At 46.2% G+C, this 25,578-nt stretch overlaps 1 protein-coding gene across 1 annotated transcript in view; it reads right to left on the reverse strand.

Moving 5' to 3' along the window:
* kcp (kielin cysteine rich BMP regulator) overlaps positions 1-25,578 on the reverse strand; it is a 110,586-nt gene that overhangs the window by 57,545 nt on the left and 27,463 nt on the right. Inside the window, exons 7-17 of the mRNA XM_055653236.1 lie at positions 23,255-24,170; positions 19,948-21,334; positions 16,894-17,078; positions 14,874-15,047; positions 13,881-13,957; positions 13,208-13,304; positions 10,943-11,010; positions 10,129-10,225; positions 3,254-3,336; positions 2,953-3,046; positions 1,555-1,634 (exon numbers count right to left, since the gene is read on the reverse strand). Of these exons, the coding sequence (XP_055509211.1) occupies positions 1,555-1,634; positions 2,953-3,046; positions 3,254-3,336; positions 10,129-10,225; positions 10,943-11,010; positions 13,208-13,304; positions 13,881-13,957; positions 14,874-15,047; positions 16,894-17,078; positions 19,948-21,334; positions 23,255-24,170 (3,258 nt within the window). The remainder of the gene's footprint in view (positions 1-1,554; positions 1,635-2,952; positions 3,047-3,253; positions 3,337-10,128; positions 10,226-10,942; positions 11,011-13,207; positions 13,305-13,880; positions 13,958-14,873; positions 15,048-16,893; positions 17,079-19,947; positions 21,335-23,254; positions 24,171-25,578) is intronic.

Here is a 25,578-nt window from a genome sequence, read left to right on the forward strand (position 1 = left end):
AGCATTTTCAGTTCTTTGTTGGGGTGGGAGATTGCAACCTTCACGTGGTCCACTCTGTTTCGATTAATGTAATCAACCCGACGTGCACAAACAAAAAGATCAAATAGAACAAGTTGACCTGTATCTTTAGGCTGTGCACACCATATGCAAGAAGAAGAAGCTCTTTGTTTCTATATAATGAATCTGTCCGGATCCCTGCTCCTTCTCACTGAATGGGACGACTGTTGGTTCACACGCACTTGCACACGTGATTCACAAGATGTGGCCAAATTGATATGTTTGACTAATCAAAAATTGTCCTTGAGACCACTGCTGTTTGTGTGCATGTACAGTATTAGTGCCGTGCAAGTGTCTGTTTATCTGAATGTGTGTAGCTCCAAATACACAGATACATCTTACTGCAAGTAAGAATTTCATTGTTCTATCTGAGACATATGACAATAAAATACTCGTCTTGACTCTTGACAACTCTAAATCTCAGTGATGTCCCGAAAAATGATTCTATAGGTGCGAGTGCCATCTCTGCCAAGATTGGAATGCTGGTCCATCACGGTTTGTTCACTGCCCATTTACAATGAGAAAGGTGAATTGAACTGTGAGTAACAGATCACAGAATCATAGCGTCTACTAGAGGGAAACAGGCTCTTCGGCCCAACTATTCTGTTCCAACCAAGATGCCCATCTAGGTTAGACCCATTTTCTGTTCCAACCAAGATGCCCATCTAGGCTAGACCCATTTGATCCATACCCAACTATTACCGTTCCAATTCAAGTACCTGTCCAAGCATCTTGTAAATGTTGTTTTGCACTTGAGTCACTTCTTCTGGCAGCTTGTTCCATATACCCTTCACCCTTTGTGTAAAACAAAAATGCCCCTCATATATGCCTCTGTCTGTGAAATCTTTCCCCTCTCACCATACTTATACCCTCTAGTTCTTGATTTCCCAATCCTGGAAAAAAGACTCTGCATTCTTCCTTTCTATGTCCACTAAAATGAACCACTATAAAGTCACTCCTTTTACTCCTACGCTGCATGGAATAGAATCCTAGCCTGCCAAAGGTCTTCCTATAACCCAGTCTCTTGAATCCAGGCAAATTCTTTGTAAATCTTTTCTGCGCTCTTTCCAACTTAATGGCATCGTTCCAATAACTGTCTGACTAAAACTGAACACGATACTTCAAGTGTGGCCTCACCATCATTTTGTACAACTGTAACATAATGTCTTAACTCCTGTCAGTTTCGCCACCTCCAACGTGACCCCACCACTCGCCACATCTTCCCATCTCCCCCCATAGCGTTATCTCTTAACTCCTGTGATTGGGAGGATGTGTGTGTGTGCAGCAATTGATTGCACACACTGTACCTGTGTCAAAAGAAAAGTGCTTCTGCTCCACGTAATCATGTACAATATAAGCTTATCTACTGGATTCAGTTTCCCAGGACAGGGGTTTGAGACGATGAGCTGCCATGAGAAACGAGGTGAGCCAAATGGCATATTTCAAAACTGGTGTGAGTTTAAATACACAGCAAGCTGATTGCTTGCCGTTACTCACCGTGCAAGAGCACGTCCGGCAGCCGTCTGGTGACGTGAATGTCTGGCCAGAATCCAAGAGGGCTCCCTCCAGCTCACAGCCTGGGGGAAGCAATAAAGAAAACCAATCAAACCTTCTAGGCAAAGACACATGGCAGGATCAATACCTGTCAGCACATTCAGTTTTAATGGAAAACATAAAAAGAGGCCCCAGGCAGCAGAATCATATCATTTTTCAAAAAATGCCTGTGGGGGATAAAGACAGTCTAGTGGTGAATCAATGACAACAACTTTAAGCTTTTAAAAGGCTGTAGAGTGAATATCAGCTGGACAAAGGATTCTGGAGTATCTCCTTATGAGGGTCAGAAAGGGAATGAACGGTACAAGAGTCTTGATTTCAACACATTGAGGAAGAACGAAGGAAACGCGTGGCAGTGATTCAAGATTGGGGAAGGGGAGGAGGGGATGAATGGGAGTGCAGGATAGAATTCCAGTCTGGGGTAGCAGAATTGTGATGGGAAAATGTAGTATGGTATTGAGATTTGAGACCGAGTGAGAAAGTGGGATGAAGATCTTGGATGGGGAAAAAAGTGTGTGATGAAGGCTGGACACTAAAGGAGAATGTACATGGAGTTTAATGGCTAAGGCAAGTGCAAGATGGAGAACAATGATATAGCGGGGAGTCCAGGATAAAGGCTGGAGACTGGGGAAAATAATTGGGAACAGTGGCAGAGAGTGGGATTGTACAGTTTGGGAATTATCAACTGGTGGACTGGCATGAAGAGGATACAACGGATACAAAGGACATGTATTATCCTTTGAAGAGGATTAAAGATTGGCATAGAATGCGGGATGTGGATTGAAGTTTGAAGGAAAGATGGTTTACGGACTAGAGATTGGTGCACCCAGCAGAGGGTGGTTTGCAATTGAAGGCAGCGTATACAGGAATTTGAAATATTGTTGAAATGGTCTCAGTATTTGTGTAGAAAGGAACTGCAGATGCTGGTTTATATAAAAGATAGACACAAGCTGCTGGTGTAACTCAGCGGGTCAGGCAGTATCTCTGAAGAAAAAGGGTGGGTGATGTTTCCTGGTCAGGACCTTCTTCAGACGCCTCTCCAGTCTGAAGAAGGATCCCGACCCAAAACATCACCCACCCATGTTCTCCAGAGATGCTGCCTGACCCACTGAGCTACTCCAGCTCTTTGTGTTTATCTTTGGTCTCAGTATTTACTTGAAACAGTGAGCATTTGTATCACTCGTATGTTCTCATTACGCATACGCATGTTTCCCTGTCATTATTTTATTATTATATCAGATTGATGTTAGGGTTGACGCTGTTGTTTGTCTGTGTGTCGAAGTCAGCTGGGTATTTCCCCCAGTCTGCATCGACTGAGTTAGTTGCCTGGTAGACTCTCACCTGGGCAGCTGGGGCAACACTGATCAGACTCCTGGACTGGGTGGGAACACGCCAAGGGCGGACACTGCATGGAAGCACATCTCACGAAGGTGCTCTATGACAAACAAACAACAGATATTAAAAACAGCTCCAAATTAAAACAGAAATAAACTTGGAATTTACAGAGAAGACATAAATGAACCTCAAACAATACAGCTCCAGTTAACCCATGTAAAAACTTGTTAACTGGAGCTGGTTCGTTCAGTAAGTCATTGATGAGCATATGCCGCTACTCTTCAGCATTTCACAATTGTAGACTTACCACACATGTACAGTTCATGCAGGGGTTGGCAATTGGTGAGAAGACATCTCCATTCATATACTGCTTCCCTTCATATTTACAACCTGAACAGAAGGAAACAGAGTCAGTCGCAAATATTCCAGACAAATTATCTCACCCCTGCTGCTGCTACAGAGCACTGCCAAATGTGATAATGCAGACGGCACCTAACTCCTGCTGCCAGCAGCCAGGAAATGTTTGAGACAACGTTAAAGAAAAAGACCCTCTGCATTTCTGGTTTTAAGTGTAGTTTTCCACGACCATACATTCAAACCAACCAGACTGCTATTGCATCCATGATAAATGACAGGGTGTCAAACTGATGCGGAATATAAAACAATTCAATTATTTATTTGGTTTGAGATAATCGCAAAGTTGTCAAGTTAGATTTAGCTCATGGCTAAAAGAATCAAGGGATACGGAGACAAAGCAAGAATGGGGTGCTGATTTTAGATGATCAGCCATGATCATATTGAATGGCGGTGCTGGCCTACTCCTGCACCTATTTTCTATGTTTCTATATTTCTAAGTCACAACTGAAGGTTATGAGAAAGGAACATGGCGTGCCATGCCTGGGCGCTGGGCTGACACAGGTTGTACTTTATATTTAGCTCACCATTGAAGTATTTCAACTGTACCTGTCATCAGGGTAGACAACACATCAGAATATAAACTCTCAGGAACAAAGGCATAATAAAGCTTTCATGTTATGTAACAGCTGAGAACAATCACTTTATTTCATTAAAGACACAGCTTCAGGTCCAGGCTGCTCTTTTAGCATCTTCTCAGTTGACACCAGTAAGGAGGGCAGTATTGAGAAGCATCTAAAGTCCCATGTGCCCGTGCATTGAGTTATAAACTCTACTAAACATAAGATTTCTACCCAGATTAATTTATGCCCAATTGTTTGAGATAACACAAAGCCAAATATAATCGTTTCATAATTCTGTATAAACGGTTTGATGAAACTGTGTGTGAGTCTCACACTGGGACTGTGAGTCTCACACTGGGGCTGTGAGTCTCACACTGGGACTGTGAGTCTCACACTGGGGCTGTGAGTCTCACACTGGGATTGTGAGTCACACTGGGATTGTGAGCCTCACACTGGGATTGTGAGCCTCACACTGGGGCTGTGAACCTCACTGCAGTGGTGAACCTGGCAAAAGTGGATTGAAACACATTTACTGTGTTGCTCCCAGATAATTAGCTGCTCACCCATGTTGCTAACATTTTTCAGGAGTATTTCCCCTTCTTGCTACTTTCCTTCCTTAATACACAACTCTTCATCCCTGTCTCACACCTTCTGCTTTTATCTCTGGCCTTTGTTCCAACCATTTGCCTATCCAACCATTTGCCTATCCCCCCCCCCCCCCCCCCCTCGCCCGAATCCACTTATTACCTGTCACACTCTGTTTACCTCTGCCCCCTTCTAGCTTTCTTCTCCCTCCTTACAGGCTGAAGGATCTTGACCTGAAACGTCACCTTTCCATGTTCTCCAAGGTTGCTGCCTGACCTGCTGTGTTACTCCAACATTTTGTGTTCTTTTGTGTATTAACCAGCATCTGCAGTTCCGTTTCTACTGTGCCTGGGTAAGGCTTATCCAAGTCTTCCAGAGATGTTGCCTGACCCACTGAGTTACTCCAGCACTTTGCATTTTTTAGTAAGCCAGCATCTGTAGTTCCTGGTGTCTAAACATCATTATAAATGTTTTTTCCATATATAGAGGAATTATTGACACTTATTGCAGCACCAACATACAACATTGACCACTTCGCAGGCACGGTGGGAACAATATCTAAATGTTGCTTAAAATTGTCTGTGCCATATTTCTTTATTTAAATCCAACCCATGTTAGTTATGCCAAGCTTGTTTGTAAAAGGGATCATGATAAAGATCGCAGGGACATAGCAAGTATACAGCATTCTTTCGTTGATGAATACCAAATGTTTAGAAGAAACAAGGAATTACAGAACAATGGTTTATCAAGAAAGTACACAAAGTGCAGGAGTAACTCAACGGTTCAGACAGCATCTCTGGAGACATGGATAGGTGACGTTTCGGGATGGGACCTTTCTTCAGACTGGTGCAGTAGGGGGCGAAAGCTGGAAGAGAGGTTGGAGCGGGACAGAGTTGGCAAGTGATAGGTGGATACAGGTGAGGGAGGAGGGTTGATTGGCAGATGGTTGGACAAAGGCTGGAGATGAAAAGACACAAAGTGTGAGATAAGGAGACAAAGATAGAGGAGGTGCAAAAATGTAAGGGGAGAAGAAGCAATATAGGTGGAAGATGGGGAGGGGGTGGAAAGGAATGGAGGAAAAAAGGGTGCACATGGGGCATATGGAAGAGCGGGGAAAAAGACCTGTGGAGGATATTTGTAGATTAGTTACTCCGTCTCCCTTACCTGCATCCATCTTTCATTTGCCAGACTTTGTCTTCCAGCTTCCTGCTCACCCTCCCCCCCCCCCCCCTCCACCCCCAACACTGCTCCCCACCATCACACGCTGCCTCCACAATTAGTCGTAATGTCCCTGTCCTAACCTGAAAAACCTGTGCGCCCCACCCAAGGTTTCCCAGAGGGTTGCAGGTGGTTGCCGGAGGTTGCAGATAGTGGAAGCAGGTAGGGAGACTGACAAAAACCTCCGGGAACCGCACGGAAAACTTGGGTGGGGTGCAAAGTCTCCAGAGGCTTCCGTTCAGGTTTCCCTAAGTGGGACAGGGGCATAACTCTTCTTCTTCCACAGGTACTGCCTGACCGGCTGAGTGTTTCCAACACTATCTGTTTTTATTTTGCGTTTCCAACAGCACTATTGCTGGAGTGTTTCCAACAGTGCTGGGAGCAGTAACACTGGAGAGTTTCAATGATATTAGGAAGATCATTAGTGGAGAGTTTCCAGCTTGTTGAGAGCCTCGTTACTGGAGAGCTTCCAACAGTGTTGGGACCAGCGTTACAGATGAGTTTCCAATGGTGTGGGGAGCAGTGTTGGCAACACCATTGAGAATCGCAGGGAAACATCCAGTCTGTAAGCAGTGTCTGAACTTTAAAAGCTTCCATGAGATCCTCTTTCATTGTCTCACTTTCTGCAATACGGCTCCAGAATAGCAGCCAGAATTATTTCTAAGGAGCCACTGTTCATGACCACAACTAGGCCTCTTTCCTGGAGATTCTGAGCAAGGTTGGAATCACAGAGTTCTCCACCACCTCTATGTCCTCTATCCTGATTGATTGAAAGACAGAGCATGGAAACACGCCTTTCGGCCCACCTAGTCCATGCTGGCCATCGATCACCTATTCACGCTAGTTCTACGTTATCCCACTTTTGCATCTACTCCCGACACATTAGGGACAATTTACAGAGGCACAAGTAACTTACAAGGGCACACATGGGACATGGGAAGGAACCATATGGAGGAAACCAATGCAGACACAGGGAGAACGGGCAAACTCCACAAAAACAGTACCTGTCAGGATCAAACCCAGGTCTCTGATACTGTGAAGCAGTAGCTCTACCAGATGCACCACTGTGCCACCTTGCCTATCTATACTAATTGCACTTGCTACAGACTATCTTAACTCCATGCTTTGCTCACTGGTATAGATGCCTCTTAAATGCTGTTACTTTCTGCCTTTAGCACCTGCTCTGTAGCTCATTTAAGATACCAACAACTCTGTGGGAAAGATCTACGCTTTAGTCTCTTAAAAGCTCCTCCTTCTCACCTTAAACCTATGCTCTTTATTTTTAGACGCCCCTACAATGGGAAACAGACCCTGTTTATCAATGCGTCTCAATTTTATATCAAGTCATCTTCACTCCAGGGAAGGTTCCTGGCCATCTAATCTCTCCTTGTAACTCAGCCACATCCAAACCAGGAGATCATGCTTGCAAATTCTTGCTGCTTCCTGTCGAGCGTAATCACATCTTTCCTGCAAGGTGGAGATCAAAACTGCACCAAACCAATATTTTTGTTCAACTGTAACACAACATCCCAATTCTTGACACAGTGCCTTGGCCAATGCAGGCCAACTTGCCATATGCTTTCTTCACCACCTTTCTGACCTCGGGGATCTAGATTTGTATCCCAGGATAACAACAGGGGTATACGTTTATAGATCAACAAAACACCACTCAACGGTGAAAGCAACAGGTGTCCTAAATTTCATCATTGGTCTGCATTGATGCAACTTTCATCATTGTTCAACTTCTGTCAAGGAAAAGCTATACTTCACCCTCGTTAGACCTCAGTTGCAGCATGGGACCCATACACAAATAAAAACATTTCTTCCATCGAACGTGTCCAAAGACAGGCAGCACGATTTGTTACTAATACCTATGAGAGAGAAGCGAGTGTTACCAAACTTCTGAATTCACTGGGGTGGAACCCTCTCCAAGACAGAAGTGAAGCTCACCATTTCACCTGTTTTTACAAAATGTTAAATGGCCAGCTCGACATAGATTACAAAACCTACATCAAACCCAAACCAATTAGGAGCAGACTTGGGCATTCAATCCAATTTGAGATACCAGCTACGAAGACAGATGTGTACAGCAATTCATTCTTCTCCTGCACAATTAAAGCATGGAATAGTCTTCACCCTACCATAGTTACCCAACCAGATGCAACTACATTTAAGGTAGCTCTTTCTTCCCAAAAACCCTTTCTGGCTTAAGTCCTCCCTCCACCACCTCCAGTTTAAATTCCATTTGGAATATTTTGGAGGACCAAGAACCCAAGAACCAAGAACAATACTCCCCAGAGAGTATTCAATACCATTTCTAGGGGCCCTGCCAATAAATGTATGTCCTGTCCTGGTTTAACCTCTCACTTTATAGTCATTTGCTTCACTCAATCTAAGATGAAGCAAATCATTCCCTTTATCCATCTCTTCCTAAATAGTTTAATAATAACAGCCCAAGAAGCTCACCTGCCCTTTCCTAAACCAACCACCTTGTAGATAATGTCAGTGAAGGTTTGGGTCGTGGTCCTCACAAACTGGTAGCCATGGAGAGAGGGCTGGATGCTGGCCCTGTCTTGCTACACTGAATATTGCTGTTGCACTTCGCAGCATGTATTGAACCTCAAGAACTTTGTTTAGTTCTGTAGCCATAGTTTCTGCAACACCTCTTCTAGATCAAGGTGTCTTTGCCACCATGATTGAGACCATCTTTGGCTCATGATATAATAGATGACAGAATGGCTTAGATGAGAGTGGGATAGATGAGAGGTGTTTAGGAAAGAACTGCAGATGCTGGTTTAACTCGAAGGTAGACACAAAATGCTGGAGTAACTCAGCGGGACAGGCAGCATCTCTGGAGAGAAGGAATGGGTGACGTTTCGGGTCAAGACCGTTCTTCAGACTCTTCAGGGATAGATGAGAGTATGGTTTAGCCATACAGTAGTGCCAATGATATCACAATGTTCAAATGAGTCGGTATACTTGGTTCTTTGAAGGGACGGGAGATGTATTTTCCACGCTGTATCTCTTAAATGAAACTTCAACTACCCTTAAGTTCAAAGAAACAAGCAGCCCCATGGATGAGGAAATGATGGCTTCCAATGCAGACTTCGGCGCTACTTTCCTCTTGGATGCTTTGTATGGCAGGAGCAGCATCATTGGGAAAGGCTGCCTGTTCTCCTTTATTAACCCTGTTTGATCAGAGACAATGTGGAAACTCCTTAACGTTCCTCTGAGTCACAGCTGAAGCACTCCCTCGCAGCTGTGAGCTGCTCACATTCACCACGTGCCTTACGCTGCAGCTGTGTGAGGGTTTGTTTCCTTTGAGATTCCCCTGTGGAAGTCTTGATCTTACAGGAGCAGTGATCTTACCAGCAATTCGCCCGTCACTAAATCGTTCTACATGCGTCGAGGTCACAGAGTGCTGTGAAGAGGGGTTGCAAGAGTAACACATCTTCCCCCCACTTCCTCATAAACCTAACTGGAATCTTTGAAGACTGGCTCCCGTGTTGCCAGCAGGAACAATTCTAGACCGTAGCAATCAAGTGACGAGGTGGCACAGGCTCAGTGCAATTTGACTGAAGTATCCTTACCTGCTTCCAAATAGGGGCTATGAGAGTCCTGGGGGTAGTGGGGGCGGGGTTGAGGGCAAAAGGAATCCTGGGATAGAGTGGGATGAGGATGGGAGGGTCCCTGAGACATGAGGTCCTCGGGAATGCGCAATGGTGGAAGGGTTCAAAGACAGATACAAAATGCTGGAGTAACTCAGCGAGAGAGGCAGCATCTCTGGATAGAAGGAATGGGTGACATTTAAGGTAGTGACCCTTCGTCAGGCCTTTCTTCAGTTCTTGGAGAGAGGAGAAGAGCAGTTGGGTCCTGGGGAGTGGAGGAAGAAGGACTGGGGACGGAGGGGTCTCTACTTTGAGACAAGGGGCCTTAGCAATTCCAACTCAATTTCCATAAAAGGTCATTGGCTTGAATGAGCTGGAGCCAGTTCTCTACACTTTGGGATTTCCCCAGTAGTTAGTGAGAGGGGCTTTGCGGGGAAGACTGGGGCAGTCTCACCTTTATTGGTTTTGAACCCAGAATGTTCCAGGGTTGTGCATTTTAATGTTAATTGCATTTTGTTCTGAGTGAATGTGATAAATCATTTGCCCAATTCAGAAGACAGTTAAGAGCAGCAAAGTGGGTATAGGTCCACAAACAGCAGAGCCCTGGGAAAAAATAAATGTCCTTCTTTACATAATAGATCTAGATAGGCTTTATGGCATTCTGAGATTTGCATGGCATAAACTATGATTCTAGCATTCTAACTTGAATTATGTTAATTAAATTCCCTTGTTAACCAGGCGTTAATGATAGAGTGTCTAAAGTTAACTGTTCATCTCATGCTATCTGATGTTACCTGACTGACAGATGGAGCAGCATTCTCCAGCAGGCTTGTATTGGTCTAAGCAAGTGAGCTCTAGACATGTGACCTCCTTACACCGGACATTTCCATCCTGCAGAGAAATAAATAATTATTTGTGTTTTAATCCTGATCAAGTGCCTGTAGCAGATGGAGGTGGGACCCACCCGGGTCTAGTGGAGGCGGGACCATTCATGGCAGACTGTGATCTGCTGACTGGCGCTAGCAGTTGAGGATGGGCCTCTCTATGGTGGGGCCATCTGTGGCTGGTGGTGGGGAGGCTACCGTTGGAGAACAGCTTTTTCCTTGGCAGGTGGGAGTGGCAAGATCAGTCAGAGCAGGCGGCGCTGTGCTGGGCCAAGTTATCCAGGGCAGGTGGTCCAAATATCGGAACAGCGGCTACAACCTCACTTTGCATTTCGATGCATGAATCAGGGCGTCAGTTGGCGTTGGTTACGTTTTTATTAATATTATACTATCCTCTGATCTTCTCAATGTGGAGTGAAGACAGTTGTGGGAGGCTGAGAGGTGCAGGAAGTCAGCCCAGGCTTTGTCTACCTTGTATTGGAGCACAGATCCCATTAGGTGGGGCCACTGGAAACTTTAGAGGGATTGAGTAGTGAGCAACCAGTTTCAGATGTTGAAAGTTTAGTCCCCTATTGTACTCAGAGTCTTGTTTCAATTAAGAAAGATTCGGGAAGGGACTCAAGGGCGGGAGATGTCTCCCTGGCAATCCATAAGGGGACGTGGGAGATCAGTGGTTTGACCAGTTGGCCACTAGATATAGTTATACATTGCAGGGTCCTCCTACCTCGCACGAGCATTGTGCACAGGCCTCCGTCTTCCAGCTCTCCCCATGAGCTCTTCCATTGGCACAGCCTACCATGCAATCAAAGCAAGCACGTTACTAAACCGCGGAGCTTAGGGATAGGTAACACACACACGAGGAGCAGAGGGGCACAGACATGGGGGAGCAGAGACACACACACGGAGGAGCAGAGACACACACATGGTGGAGCAGAGGGGCACACACATGGAGCAGCAAAGAGGCACAGAAATACAAACACACCGAAGATTTACGTTTGACAAAGGGATTCATTTTTACGGGAGTTAAGACTGAGCATGCAGTTGTACTGCATATCAGCTATGAACTAAATGGGTGGAGTAACAGGTGTAACAAAGGGCTGAATGAATTTGACCAGTAACTGTGCTTCAAGCACTAACCTCACAGTCACAGCATGAAGGTTAAGCTCTTAATGTAAAAAAGGATTTTTCACACAGAGGATAGCACGTATCTGGAACTAGCTACCAGAGGAATTAGTGACACTAGATACAATAACAACATTTAAAAGTTATTTGGGCAAGCACCTAGATAGGAAAGGTTTAGAGGTGATAGATGAGGTTGGAGGAGATACAAGTGAACCTCTGTCACACCTGGAACGACAGCTTGGATCCTTGAATGGAGTCGCAGATGACAGACTTCTCATACCATCACAGGTGATAGACTTCTGACCGACATCCACTACAAACCTACTGACTCCCATGGCTATCTGGACTACACTTCTTCCCACCCTGCTTCCTGTAAGGACTCCATCCCCTACTCCCAATTCCTCTGTCTACACCGCATCTGCTCCCAGGATGAAGCGTTCCACACCAGGGCATCTGAAATGTCCTCATTCATCAGGGAACGGGGGTTCCCTTCCTCCACCATAGGTGAGGCTCGCACCAGGGTCTCTTCCATACCCCACAACACTAATCTCTCTCCCCATCCCCGCACTCACAACAATGGCAGAGTCCCCCTAGTCCTCACCTTTCACTCCACTAGCCGTCACATACAACAAGTAATCCTCCGTCAGTTTCGCCACCTCCAACGTGACCCCACCACTCGCCACATCTTCCCATCTCCCCCCATGCCTGCCTTCCGCAAAGACTGCTCCCTCCGTAATTCCCTTGTCAATTCTTCCCTTCCCTCCCGTACCACCCCCTCCCCGGGCACTTTCCGTTGCAATCGCAAGAGATGCAACACCTGTCCCTTTACCTCCTCCCTCGACTCCATTCAAGGACCCAAGCAGTCATTCCAGGTGCGACAGAGGTTCACTTGTATCTCCTCCAACCTCATCTATTGCATCCGCTGCTCTAGATGTCAGCTGATCTACATTGGTGAAACTAAGCGGAGGCTGGGCGATCGTTTCGCCGAACACCTCCGCTCGGTCCGCAAGAACCTACCTGACCTCCCGGTGGCTCAGCACTTCAACTCCCCCTCCCATTCCCTGTCCGACCTCTCTGTCCGGGGTCTCCTCCATGGCCAGAATGAGCAACACCGGAAATTAGAGGAACAGCACCTCATATTCCGCTTGGGGAGCCTGCATCCTGCGGGCATGAACATTGAATTCTCCCAATTTTTTTAGCCCTTGCTGTCTCCTCCCCTTCCTCAGCCCTCAGGCTGTCTTCCCTCCGCCTCCTCCTCCTCCTTTTTCCTTTCTTCTCCCCGCCACCCCCCATCAGTCTGAAGAAGGGTTCTGGTCCGAAACATTGCCTATTTTTTTCGCTCCATAGATGCTGCTGCACCCACTGAGTTTTTCCAGCATTTTTATGTACCTTCGATTTTCCAGCATCTGCAGTTCCTTCTTAAAGGTTTAGAGCGATACGGGCCAAATAGGACTAGCTTATATGGAGCATCTTGGTCGGCATGGACAAGTTGGGCCGAAGAGCATGTTTTCCACATTGTAGTATGACTCTGTATTTCACCAAGAATTACTAATTAATCAGCGCAACTGTTCTATGCAGACAATCTTGCTTGTCTTTTCTGCACTTAACAACATTTAAATATCAATGGTGTAATTAGTCTAGGCTGATGCTGTTAAATGAGGAAATATGAAAACATCTTATCCCACTGAATACCCCTTTCTCCTTGCTGCCTGCTCTCTTGTTCTCAGCATCACCCACATTCCCAGAGACAACTATAATCTTTGAAGGGTCCCACCCAATTGATAGCCACGATTTGGGATTAACAAGTGTAAATCGAAGGCACACACACTAAACAGATTAACACCAAGTCCTGTCTCCCGCCACTTACCTTGAACGCATTGTGGGCAGCAGGATCCTGGTCTCTGCACAACATCCTTACAGCTGAGGGTCGGGCACTGCACTGAGGCACAGGATATATCTCCATTCTTCAAAGGAAGGTGATGCATCTCATCAGCCACGGGCTTCACCACAGATTCAAACTCAAGAGTACAACTACCTCCCAATAACCCATTACACATTTTCATCATCCCAGCCTTATGTGAAAGATGCCAACTCTCTTTTGAAGCTGTTGGTTTCCCCCCCCCCCCCCCCCCCCCCCCCCCCTAGAAAGTTCGGACTTTCTCCACTGTCCTCTGAAGATGCTGACTTTCCTTTCTCCTCCTCTGAAGTTCATGACTCTCTTTCTCTCCCTCTCCTCAAGGTGCTAAATCCCTCCACCCTCCCCTGAAGGACCGATTCTCTCCTGAAACTCTGACTCTCCCTCACACACCCCTGAAGGTCTGTCTCGTCCTTGCTTCCTGAATTTGTGTCTTGCCCTTCCCCTCCTCCAAAGCACTGACCCTCCTTTTCCTCCTGAAGGCGTGACTCTCTCTCTCCCCTTCCCCTGGAAACCTGACTCTCTCTCCCTCTGCCAAAGCTGCTAACTCTCTCACCCCCCTCACCTGGAGACCTGATTCTTTTCCCCTTCCCTTGACTGTACCGGCTCTGTCTCGTTCACTCACCAGGCACACGCAGGATGTGCAAGTATCAACGATAACCGAATCTCCATTCTGAAAAGTTTGCCCATTATACCTACAACCTTTAACAGGAAGAAGATAGCTGGTAAATTATTTCACATAATGAGCCACCCCAACCCTGAAATATCTGATAATTATTCCCTTTCTTCTGATCATCATGTTACTTTGTTAGGATTAAAATAACAAATTAAAACCTTGCTCCATTCTATCAATTTACAGAAGAAAGCTCTAAACTCAATGCATTGCTGCATCTTCTAAATTGCTGTACTGAGATCATTACCCCTTGGTCCATTTGTAAAATGGTAAATTTATCCAATGTTTTCATCCATTGCTCCAATGCATCCATTCCTTTCAACAACACACCCATCTCCAATTTAATTTTTCTATCTTTAATTGCCCATGTTATTCCCTTTTCAATTTACGTTTCATCTACTTCTCTCCTAGATCACAGCTCCCCTTTACGACTCTCGTAGTTCCTATGCTCCCTCCCAACACCCGACAATTTTATACCCCCTGATCTCCCTGCTCTACTAACCCCCTTGCCTCTGCCACTCTCATGAGCTCTCTTCCTGGATTTTTAATCTGGATAAGTGCAGAGACACTCTGGGTTGATGGGAGGAGGCAGGTTGCAAGCTATGGCAGAGAAATGGAAGGGAGTGTAGAGGCATTTCGTTGTCTCTGTACTGTACACTGACAATGACAATTAAAATTGAATCTGAATCTGAATACACAGCAGAACATAGACAAGGCGGTATAAGTTCCAGTTCCTTGTAGTTACAGTCCAGGGATAGAGTGGTTAAGAGATGAATGAGAGTGTGAAGTTTATGGAGAAAGTTTCTAACGGAGAGGAGAAGCTGGGTTATCTTGGATCTCACCGTGTGTGCCTGTTACCTTTTGGTTTTGATACCCCTTTGAAAGTTTACATTGTAACTAGACTGAGTTAGTTTCAGGGAGCAGTGGATGGGGAGCAGGCTGTACCATCACAAGAAGAACAGCATTGACTTGGGTCCGGGGCTGGATGCTGGCAGGTCCCAGGGTCTGGACAGCGCAGTTTGGAACAAGACACGGCACCACCTTGGCATATACACAGCTGGCATCCAGACTGCCAGCTCGAACCATCCACGTGACTCATGCCCATTTCATCTATACAACCTGAAATGAAGAAAGAAGTCATAAAGACAACGAGCAAACATGCAACAGAGTGAGCTATGAGCTAAATAATGGGGGGAACATTCTGGGATCAAGGGGTGATTAGATGGAGAGAGAAATGAAAAAAAACTGGTACATAACGCAGCTAAAGCTGCAAAAGAAGATTAATATTAGTATCAGTCAATACATTCAAGCAAAAATGATTCAAATGCAGAACATATTAGCAAGAAGCTGCCCAAATTATTTCCCTGAGTCTATGCATCCATTCCCTCGTGTGCTATTGTAGGAGGCTGGATCCAATAATTATCCTGATACAAGGCTTGATGTTGGGATTACCAGGGGGACGGCAATGTGTGACACAAACTTGGGGAGTTTGCAAAACCAAAATGCTCCACAGCCAATTCCATCAGGATGTTGTGATCAGTATCGTCCAAGTCCAGAGGCAAATGCCAAGCTTTGGCTGGAGAAAGCCAAAAGTGATTGCAACTGTATGTCCCAAAGTGAAAAGAAACCAGCGAGAGTGATGGTGGAGAGAACTGGATATGCTCAGATACCAACCATCAGTATTAAGTTTCACGCACAGCCCTCCAATCCTCTCACATTATATCAACCACAGAAATCAAAGTGAATGCGCAAACACAGCCTGGTTCAACCCCGCCCTTTATAGCTCAATGCAGCCCCTCCCTTACCCACAGCCCCTCTAACATAGCCCCTTCCTTCCCTGCAATCAACACAGACCCTTGTCTCCCCACAGCCCGACATTGCCACTCTCCTCACCACAGCCCTATCTCTTTCCACTGTCCGACACAATCACTCCACTGCATCCTCTCCTTTCCCTCCACAGCCACCCCCTCCCTGGAGACCTACATAGCCCCTCTCCACTATGCAGTCCAGTTCCTTTGTACAAACACAGACCGATCTCCTGCCTGACCATCCCAGCCCAACACAGTCTCTTCACCTCACCTCTGAGCCGCCGCTTCACCTGCTCAAATAGGTAGCAGAGTGGTGCTACTGATGGTGCAGTTGCCTCATAACCCCCGTGCCCTGGCTTTGATGCTGACCTCCAGTGTTGTGTGGAGTTGGCACTTGTGCTTACACGGGTCTCCCCATGTACTCCAAATCCCTCTCACATCCCAAGACATGCTGGTTGGTAGGTCAACAGGCCACAGCAAATCACTCCAAGTGTAAGTAACGTTGGTGGAATAGAGAGGTGTCAATGGGCATGTGTGGCAGATCAGGTTACAGGAAAGTAAGAGGGGGGATATGATTGGTGTGGTTGCTCTGGGAGACGACGTTGGCTGGCCAAATGCCTTCCTTCTACGTCATACGTAAATGTGGAAAATCAACTTCTCCCTTCCTGTGGCCCAAACCAACAGTTTGTCTCTCCTCCCCATAGCCCAAAACAATTCCTCATTAGTTCCGAAGATAATCACAAAATGCTGGAGCAACTCAGTGGGACCGGCAGCATCTCTGGAGAAATGGAATGGGTGATGTTTCGGGTTGAAACCCTTCCTCAGACTAGTCAGAGGAAAGGGAAATGAGAGATACAAACAGTGATGTAGAGAGATATAGAACAAATGAATGCAAAAAAGTAACAGTGATCCGAAACGTCACCCATTCCTTTTCTTCGGAGATGCTGCCTGTCCTACTGAGTTACTCCAGCATTTTGTGTCTGTCTTTGGCTTAAACCAGCATCTGCAGCTCCTTCCTATACATACCTCTTTAGAGCCATTCTTGCCCCCCCTTCCCCTCCCTCGCTCCCCTCAGTCCAGCCATAACCCGGCCCCAAATTATAAACCCAGCGAGCAGGCAACGTGAAGAGATTGACTGGGAAGTGCTAGTAACCGACCCTGACACATGACATGGCGGCCTGTCGCACGATCGTACCACTCGCTGAAGCAGGCTCCGCAGCGGTGGACCCGGCACTCCGAGTTTGGGAACCCCGGGCACTCCGTGTGCTGGCACAGGTCAGGGCAGCTGACTGGCTGAGTGCCCATCGGGCAGCCCGAATACCAATGCAGCTCGAAACAAAACCTAGGAGGCAAGAGATAGCAGACAAGGGAGAGGTCAACAAAGCAGAGAAAGGTTCACATCATCGCCCTGTGCACGAACATTCGTGATTAGTAATAGTGTCGGGGTTACGGGAAGAAGGCAGGAGGATGGGGTTGAGAGGGAAAGATAGATCAGCCATGAATGAATGGCAGAATAGACTTGATGGGCCAAATGGCCTAACTCTGCTCCTATGAGTTATGAACATGAACACTGAGAGCCATGGGGTTAAATATGGGAACTGAGGGGTTACGACATCAAGGTTATAAAATAATGTGCTGCAAATAGGGATGATAGTTCAGTCTTGTTCTAAAAATCTAAAACTGGAGGGCACAGGTTTAATGTGAGGGGGGGAAATTTAAAAGAGGAGAAAGTTATTTTACATAGAGGATGGTGGTTATATAGTGCTAGCTGCCAGAGGAATTGGGAGAGGCAGGTACCATTACAGCATTTTAAATTAAATTTGACAGGTTCTTGGGTAGGAAATGAGCATCTTGCAGGCAGATGGGATTAACATATATGGGCATAATTGTTAGTAGGGGATGAGTTGGGTCTCAGAATTTTGTATCACAAATTATAATCAGTTCAAGTACTGATAGCTAAAACAACAATAATAGCACCAACAAGCGTTTATAAAGTATCTTTAACATGGTAAAATGTCCCTTAGTGTTTCACAGGAGTATTACCAAACAAAACATGACATTGAGGTACATAAAAATGATACGGGGACAGATGACCACATGACTAGTCAAGGAAATAGATATTAAGGAGTATTTTATGGAGGAAAAGATAGTTAATGAAGGCGGCAAGGTAACCCGTAGAAAGGCTGAGGTGTGGACAGCAAGGAAATGGCTGTCAAAGGGTGGACTAATTCCTAATTATCTGAAGCAAACCGGAGAACCACAAGATCTTAGAGAGGTTAGGGAGACAAGGCCATAGAATGATTGGACTACATGGATGAGGATTTAAAAATCAAAGTACTGTTTAGTTATGAGCTAGATAAAGTTAAAACTTGAAGGATTGAAGGGTGAAACAGAAGTTAGTTTACTATAGGCATAGCAGCAGTTTTACATTTAGGAGAGTAGAACAGATAAACCATAAAAATCAAACAGCGTTGTGTGTTTTATCTATATAGGGGCATAGAGGCAAGATTTCTGCAGTTCACAGTATTTACACAATCCATCCAAAATAAATTCAAACAGTGTAAAAGATAGTGACATTTTTAAGGATAAATCATGTTCCGTGCCAACCAACATTCTGCAGTCTTTTGCTTTAGTTTAATAAATACTGCACTGCAGGCCGGCACCAGCCGAACCCTAGTCACAGCCTGCAGTAAGTGTAGTGTGGGTTCTAATGATGGACCTGGGCACAAACTAAGCTGTACTGGAGACATTACAGAGTGAGGCCCTGTTAATTGTGAACTTTTACAGTACATCCAGGAACTATAAAAAAAATGTTGGTTGTTTTGAGCATGTGACTAAAGAGCACATTTCTGCATCTGAAGTTAACTCACAATTAGTGTTTTTATAGCTTTATAAAATAGTTTTCAGTAATGTTAAATCAATAATGTTAAATAATGTTAAATCAGCTGACGGCATGGTGTGCAGTGGTAGAGTTGCTGGCCTTACAATTTCAGAGGCCGGGTTTGATCATGCTGGCTGAACGGAATTTGTATGTTCTCCCCGTGACTTGCGTGGGGTTTCTACGGGTAATCCGGTTTCCTCTCATACTCCAAAGACTTGCAGGTTTAAAGGTTAATTGGCTTTGGTAACGATTGTAAATTGTCCCTAGTGTGTAGGATAGTGCTAGTGTACGGGGGTCGCTGGTCGGTGCGGACTCGATGGGCCGAAGGGCTTGTATCCGTGCTGTACCTCTAAGCTAAACTAAAGTTTACCTAAAGGGGGAGAAATAACTTTCTGATCTAAGATTAAATAAAAAAAAACATTTGATTGCTACTCTTAAAAATATCATAGATTTAAAAACAAAAATTCAATTAGATTTGAATATGCTTTTCAAGTGGACTAATGCATAATAGAGTTGGGAACTGACAGAATGCAAATAAAAATATGGCAAAAGACAAATTTGCTTCTCAATGCAAATACAACTTTGGATGCAATTAGTGCCTGGACAAGTGATTACACCCCAAAGTACAGATACTATCCCATGGATAGTCAGTGTAAGGATGAATCCATCTACAAGTATTGGGAGGCCACCTTCAGAGATAGTGTGCAGTTCGGGTCTTATTATATAAAGCACATTAAATCCAGAGCGCAGAGACATGGATACCCCAGCTTGAGTTCTGAGAGAGGGAAATCCAGTTTTGAGGATAAACCTAAATCACAGGCATTATGCCCACTGCAACAAAACTTAGAGGAGTTTTAATGGAACTAAATAATGGAGTGATACGGAGAATAGAGAATGTGGGTTTCTGCTGGTTGTGAGCCGTGGTGAAATATCCTGGATGAAAGGAGACCATCTCGGCACGGTGGCGCAGCGATAGAGTTGCTGCCTTACAATGCCAGAGACCCGGGTTTGATCCCGACTATGGGTGCTGTCTGTATGGAGTTTGTACGTTCTCCCCGTGACCTGCGTGGCTTTCCCCGGGTATCCTCCCACACTCCAAAGAAGCACAGGTTTGTAGGCTAATTGGCTTGGTGAAATTGTGAATTGTCCCTGGTGTGTAGGGGAGTGTTAGTGTGCTGGTCGGCAAGGACTCGGTGGGCCAAAGGGCCCGGATGTACACTAAACTAAATCACACCACCTTCATTAAAAGTACTGTACTGGGACCATAGTTAAATAAGTACATAGTAACAAGTGCTTGTTAAATAATGAACTACATATTCTCTATCCCTACCTGAGGTCGGGGGTCACAGGAAGCCAGAGGCCATCGTCTTTCACTGAGGATATGTTGGGGATATATCCGCTGTCAAAAGGATGATGCGAAACCCACTTCTGCTCAATGTGCCGGATGAGGGTGATCGTGTCGTGCTGATCAGTGGTCACCCAGTTGTGGACAAGCCACCAATCTGGGAGTGGGGTTACTGGGGGGCAGATACGTTTAATATTGAGCAGCAGCTCAGTGTTTGCCATGTACAGCTGCTGCTGGACAAAGAAGTAGAATCTCATGTGATGAGGGCCTCGGAAGAAATAATTGCAGTTGTCTTTATCATACCCCTTCTCATCGAAACCAAACATGTCAAACCCATTCTTATCCAAGCCAAACTTGTTGTATCCATAAGTGTTATAGCCACCATCAAAGAATGACTCGATAACTTCCACCTTAACGTAAGGCAGGTAGGTCTCATCTTTCCTCATTCCAAATGATGTGACCAGAGACCGATTGAATCCATACCGATTGTATCCTGAAACATCAAATCCTTCGATGTCAAAACCATCCCGATTGAAATGGTCTCTGCCGTAACCATTGCAATCCCAGCCAGCCCGGTCGAAGCCGCTGCGATCATAGCCCTGCCAATCATACCCATGAATATCGTAAACTCTGTGTGTGTCTGGTTGCGCATCTTGATCAAAACCTTTCCCATCATAGCCATCCTGGTCACGGTGGAGAGAATTGGAGTGAGTATAGTTGCAAGGGGCACCGAGTGTGACTGGCACGTACACCGTGCAAAGCTGCTGCTGAGATAACAACAGGTCATCCGGGGCAATGTCGAACGGCTTCAACTTCACGTATCGGAACTCACATGGGTAACGGGGCAGACCAGTGGGGCTGCGGTCTTGCCAGTGACTCCACAGCTTATCTATAAACGCATAATGGGACAGAAATATTGGATCATAGGGACTGAAAGGTGAGGCCATGTGGCCACCAACCCAGAGATGGAAGAGCCCTGAGATGGCTTCCATTTGAATGGAAAACTGGCTAAAGTCTTGTTCTGCTAATATCAACTGAATGTTGATTGCGTCTGGAAGAATGATGGAAGAGTTGAAGTGACGACGGAGGCAAGGCACCCATTCACTGTACTGCTGGAAAGGGTGATGGGACACGCAGTCTGTCTCAGGCTCTCCGTTAGCCCCAAAGACGTTTCCCTGCCAAGCAGTCGAGCTTTCCATCGAACCTGCGTCAATGGTCCACTCGAAATATGGGATGCTGATGTCACATGATATCTTCTGCAGTTCTCGTTCCACCATTCGGAGGAAGTAACGGTGCCATGGCAGGAAGGTGGACAGTCCATTGGCTTGTGGCGAGTACTCTGCTTTCAGCTTGGCAAACTCTTCCCAGATACCTGTTGGACCACAAGGAAGTGTTAACAATGTTTCATTTGTGCCTTTATCTCCCCATGACAAGACAGCTCCTCACAGCCAATGGTGCATAGACATCTCTGCAATGTTTGAAGCATGTTGCCAATTTGGCCACAAAAAGGTGTCTCTAAACAACAACCGAATGGTTCACTTGATCTTGTCATGCTTGAGCAAATGTAACCAGGGAAGGAATTTCAATGATCTAAATATTCTCCAAATGAAGCACCCTAGTAACAAGTGGCTTTGGATTAAATCATTTTAGAAGATGACTTTTGCTAGTCCCTCCTTGAGGGGCAATCTTTGCACACAGAGCGTGGTGGGTATGTGGAGGTGGAGGTAGTTGAAGCAGAAGCTATAACAACATTTAAAAGACATTTGTCACAGATACATGGATAGGAAAGGTTAAGAGGGATATGGGCCAATCACAGGCATAGAAACATAGAAAATGGGTGCAGGAGGAGGCCATTCAGCCCTTCGAGCCTGCACCGCCATTCAATATGATCATGGCTGATCATCCAACTCAGTATCCTGTACCTGCCTTTTCTCCATACCCCCTGATCCCTTTAGCCCCAAGGGCCACATCTAACTCCCTCTTAAATATAGCCAATGAACTGGCCTTGTGGCAGAGAATTCCAGAGATTCACCACTCTCTGTGTGAAAAATGTTTTTCTCATCTCGGTCCTAAAAGAATTCCCCCTTATCCTTAAACTGTGACCCCTTGTACTGGACTTCCCCAACATCGGGAACAATCTCCTGCATCTAGCCTGTCCAACCCCTTAAGAATTTTGGCAGGTGGGACTAATGTAGATGGGGTAGTTTGCTCTAGCATGGGCAAGTTGGGCTGAAGGGCCTGCTTCCATGACGTATGTCTCTATGAATGTTGTGATGACACATCTCCATTGGATTCACTGTCAGGGGATGCACCAACCAGTTTGCTTGAGACGATAAAGCAATTTTGGGCTAGGGCGAGGTGATGGGATGTCAGTGTGGGCTGAAGGGAAAGGAGGGGGAACCATCTTATTGGTGAAACTGTGGATACTAGTTTCACCTACCCGCATGGTTGTTGAGCGACAGTGTATATATTAATGACGTCAATTGTGAGGTGAATGTTAGCCAAGAGAACTCTTCCGCTCTTCTCCTGACAATGCCATGCAATGTTTTACCTGGAGCTGAGAGGATGCAGCTTGGTGAACCATCTGATGTGGAACAGGGCATCGTGCATCCATGTGAACACTGCACTTGTAATTGTATACACACGAGCAGGTTCAAAAGGTCAGGGACCGGACACAGCTCTATCAACATTCCCTCAGAAAGCACAACGCCATTGCATTTGTACATGTGCAGTATTCTGGACAAATATACTCCCCAGAGGCTTTCCACCAACTTAAAACACAGCACGGATGCTTGGGATTATTCTCCACTTGGCTGGACAAGTGCAACTTTAACAAAACTGAAAAGAGCATATAAGAAAGAGCCCACATATCTGGCACCTCACTCATCCCTGCATAATCACTCCTTGCTGATTGCAGTATGTTCCAGCCTCAAAATCTACTGTTATTCACCAAGACTTTGATAGTACTGTGTAAACCTGTGGTCTCTGCCATCTTGAGAAAGAAAAGCACTAATACAGCGAGATCACCACCTCCTCCATGTCCCACCCACCATCCTGGCTTGCAACCAGAATTGCAGTTCCTTTATCATCGTTTTGTCAAAAACATTGAAATGGCTGCACCAAGTTTCAAGGTAGCACCTTCATCACACAGAAAGCAGTGGCTCATGAACTGTGGGAAATTTGGGGCTGCCATTAAATGTTGGTCATGCAAGAGAAGGCGTGTGTTGTAAATTAACTAACAGTACGTGCCCACAGATGACAGGCAGCATGTGTAGTAGAGACTGGAGCTTACCCTGTTTGAAGTAGAGATCGCGTATTGCTGCCTGGTAAACCATCATTTCCTCAGCCATCATGTCGCGGATCTCCTTGCGCTGGCTGACGTGCCGACAGTTGCACTCGATTACCCCAGTGTAGCTGCAGACGCAGATCTCGCAGCTGTACTCGAAGGACTCTCCGAAGCGGTAGGAGCGGCCATGGAAGGTACAACCACAGCCCTGGCTGCACTGGACATCCTCACACCGCTGGCCAGGCCTGAAGCTGACCACCTCTCTCCCCGGCTTACCTCTGTTGAGAGCCTGGCAGTGAGAGGTTGGCAGATATTCACAGTGATAGGTATAGGCTGCAGAGAACCCGAGATAGTTGAAACCCTCTCGGTTGATCCCAACGCAGTTAAACTGGGCACGGTTGTAACCGTCCGCGTTGAATCCTGTTGCATCAAACTCTGCCCTCGCGTCGTGCTCCCCCTTCTTGTTGTAGCCAGTGAGATTAAACCCAGTGTCCCTGTGAAACCCATCGCGGTCGTATCCCTGCCTGTCAAATCCGTACTTGTCGAACTCTCGCCCGTCGCTCAGGCCGCTGAAGATCTGCCCGTTTGGACCAAAGAGTGCAGGCCCAGACCGCACGGGGTTAAAGGCCACCACTTTCCTTCCATTCCGGTCCAGGCTGGATACGTTATAACCATAGCGATCGTAGCCCTCGTGGTCGTAACCAATCGGGACGTCGGACAATTGAGGGTGCCGGTAGCAGCAAGCTCCGACCTCGCACCTCTTCCTGCATTCCTCACCGGTTGCAAAGTTGTTGCTGTTGCCGCTACAGCCACTGTAATTAAACTCTTCGCACACACCCGAGCAGCTGCTGTAAAACCAGCGTTGTGTAGGAGCACTGTGTCCGTCGTTGCAACGACCTTCAACCCGAGGCAAAGTACAAACCTGCAGAGCCAACCAGGGAGCATCAAACGGTTTATCTGCCAAATGGTCACGAGAAACGCCCTGCACTAAGGCATTAAAATATCTGGACCTACCTGGCCCCTGGGTCTAATAAAACATCTTATAATATAATATAATATAATATAATATAATATAATAATAGAATATCATAAAATAATAATAATCAAAATTAAACCCATGAGTGATTTGGAAGATTTGGAAGAGAGATGGGCTTCAATAGAGCAGCATGGTGGTGCAGCGGTAGAGTTGCTGCCTTTTAAGCCCCTGTCCCACTTAGGAAACCTGAACGGAAACCTCTGGAGACTTTGCGCCCCACCCAAGGTTTCCGTGCGGTTCCTGGAGGTTGCAGGTGGTTGCCGGAGGTTGCAGGTAGTGGAAGCAGGTAGGGAGACTGACAAAAACCTCCAGGAACCACATGGAAACCTTGGGTGGGGCGCAAAGTCTCCAGAGGTTCCCATTCAGGTTTCCTAAGTGGGACAGCACGTGCGGCGCCGGTGACCCGGGTTCGATCCCGACTATGGGATATCTGTTGTTCGGAGTTTGTATGTTCTCTCCGTGACCGCGTGGGTTTTCTCCGAGATATTCGGTTTCCTCCCACATATCAAAGACGTACAAGTTTGTAGGTTAATTGGCTTGGTGTATGTGTAAATTGTCCCTAGTGTGTGTAGGATAGTGTTAATGTGCGGGGATTGCTGGTCAGCGCGGACTCGGCGGGCCGAAGGGCCTGTTTCCGCACTGTATCTCTAAACTAAACTAATAGGCCTTTTTCACGGGGCGACTTGACGCAAGATGTAGCCAGAGTGAAGTGGTCGTGGTCGAGCACGATATCACACGATATAACGGGGGGGTAGACAAAGAGTTCCCACGGTACTCGGCATTTCTGTTATTTGTGCGAGTGACTTGTCCGTCTCCCGAGCTTTCCCGTTAAATCTTGAATGACATTGTATACTGTCAAGTGTAATTAAATCATCACGTGGCACAAATGATGTCACTTTTTTTTTTCACACACTATAAATATCCTCCCTTGGTTGAATTGGTATATACACACACAAAGCAGAGTTTTACTGTGTATGTGGGAGACACAGATGGAGTGAGCACAGTTACTCGGTCTTTACTGTGTGTGGGAGAGGGGGAGAAATAGACGTACACTCACAGAGGCAGAGTCTCTCAGCCTGTGTGAGGGGAGGGAGGGAGAGAGAGAGAGGCACACACAAGGTGGATGTGAAATCTCACCTGCCTGTTTCAGTGACAGACACCCGCCGCCAGTAAATGAAGACACCCCCATCTGTCTCCCCCTCCTCTCCCTCGACTCCCCCACCTTTCCCTCCCAACTCCAGTCCCGTCCCGACCCCCTGGGAAACTGAAGGGAGCAACAATTAACTGCTGCCTT

This window comes from Leucoraja erinacea, chromosome 22 (genome assembly GCF_028641065.1).
Source record: "Leucoraja erinacea ecotype New England chromosome 22, Leri_hhj_1, whole genome shotgun sequence".
NCBI lineage: Eukaryota > Metazoa > Chordata > Chondrichthyes > Rajiformes > Rajidae > Leucoraja > Leucoraja erinaceus.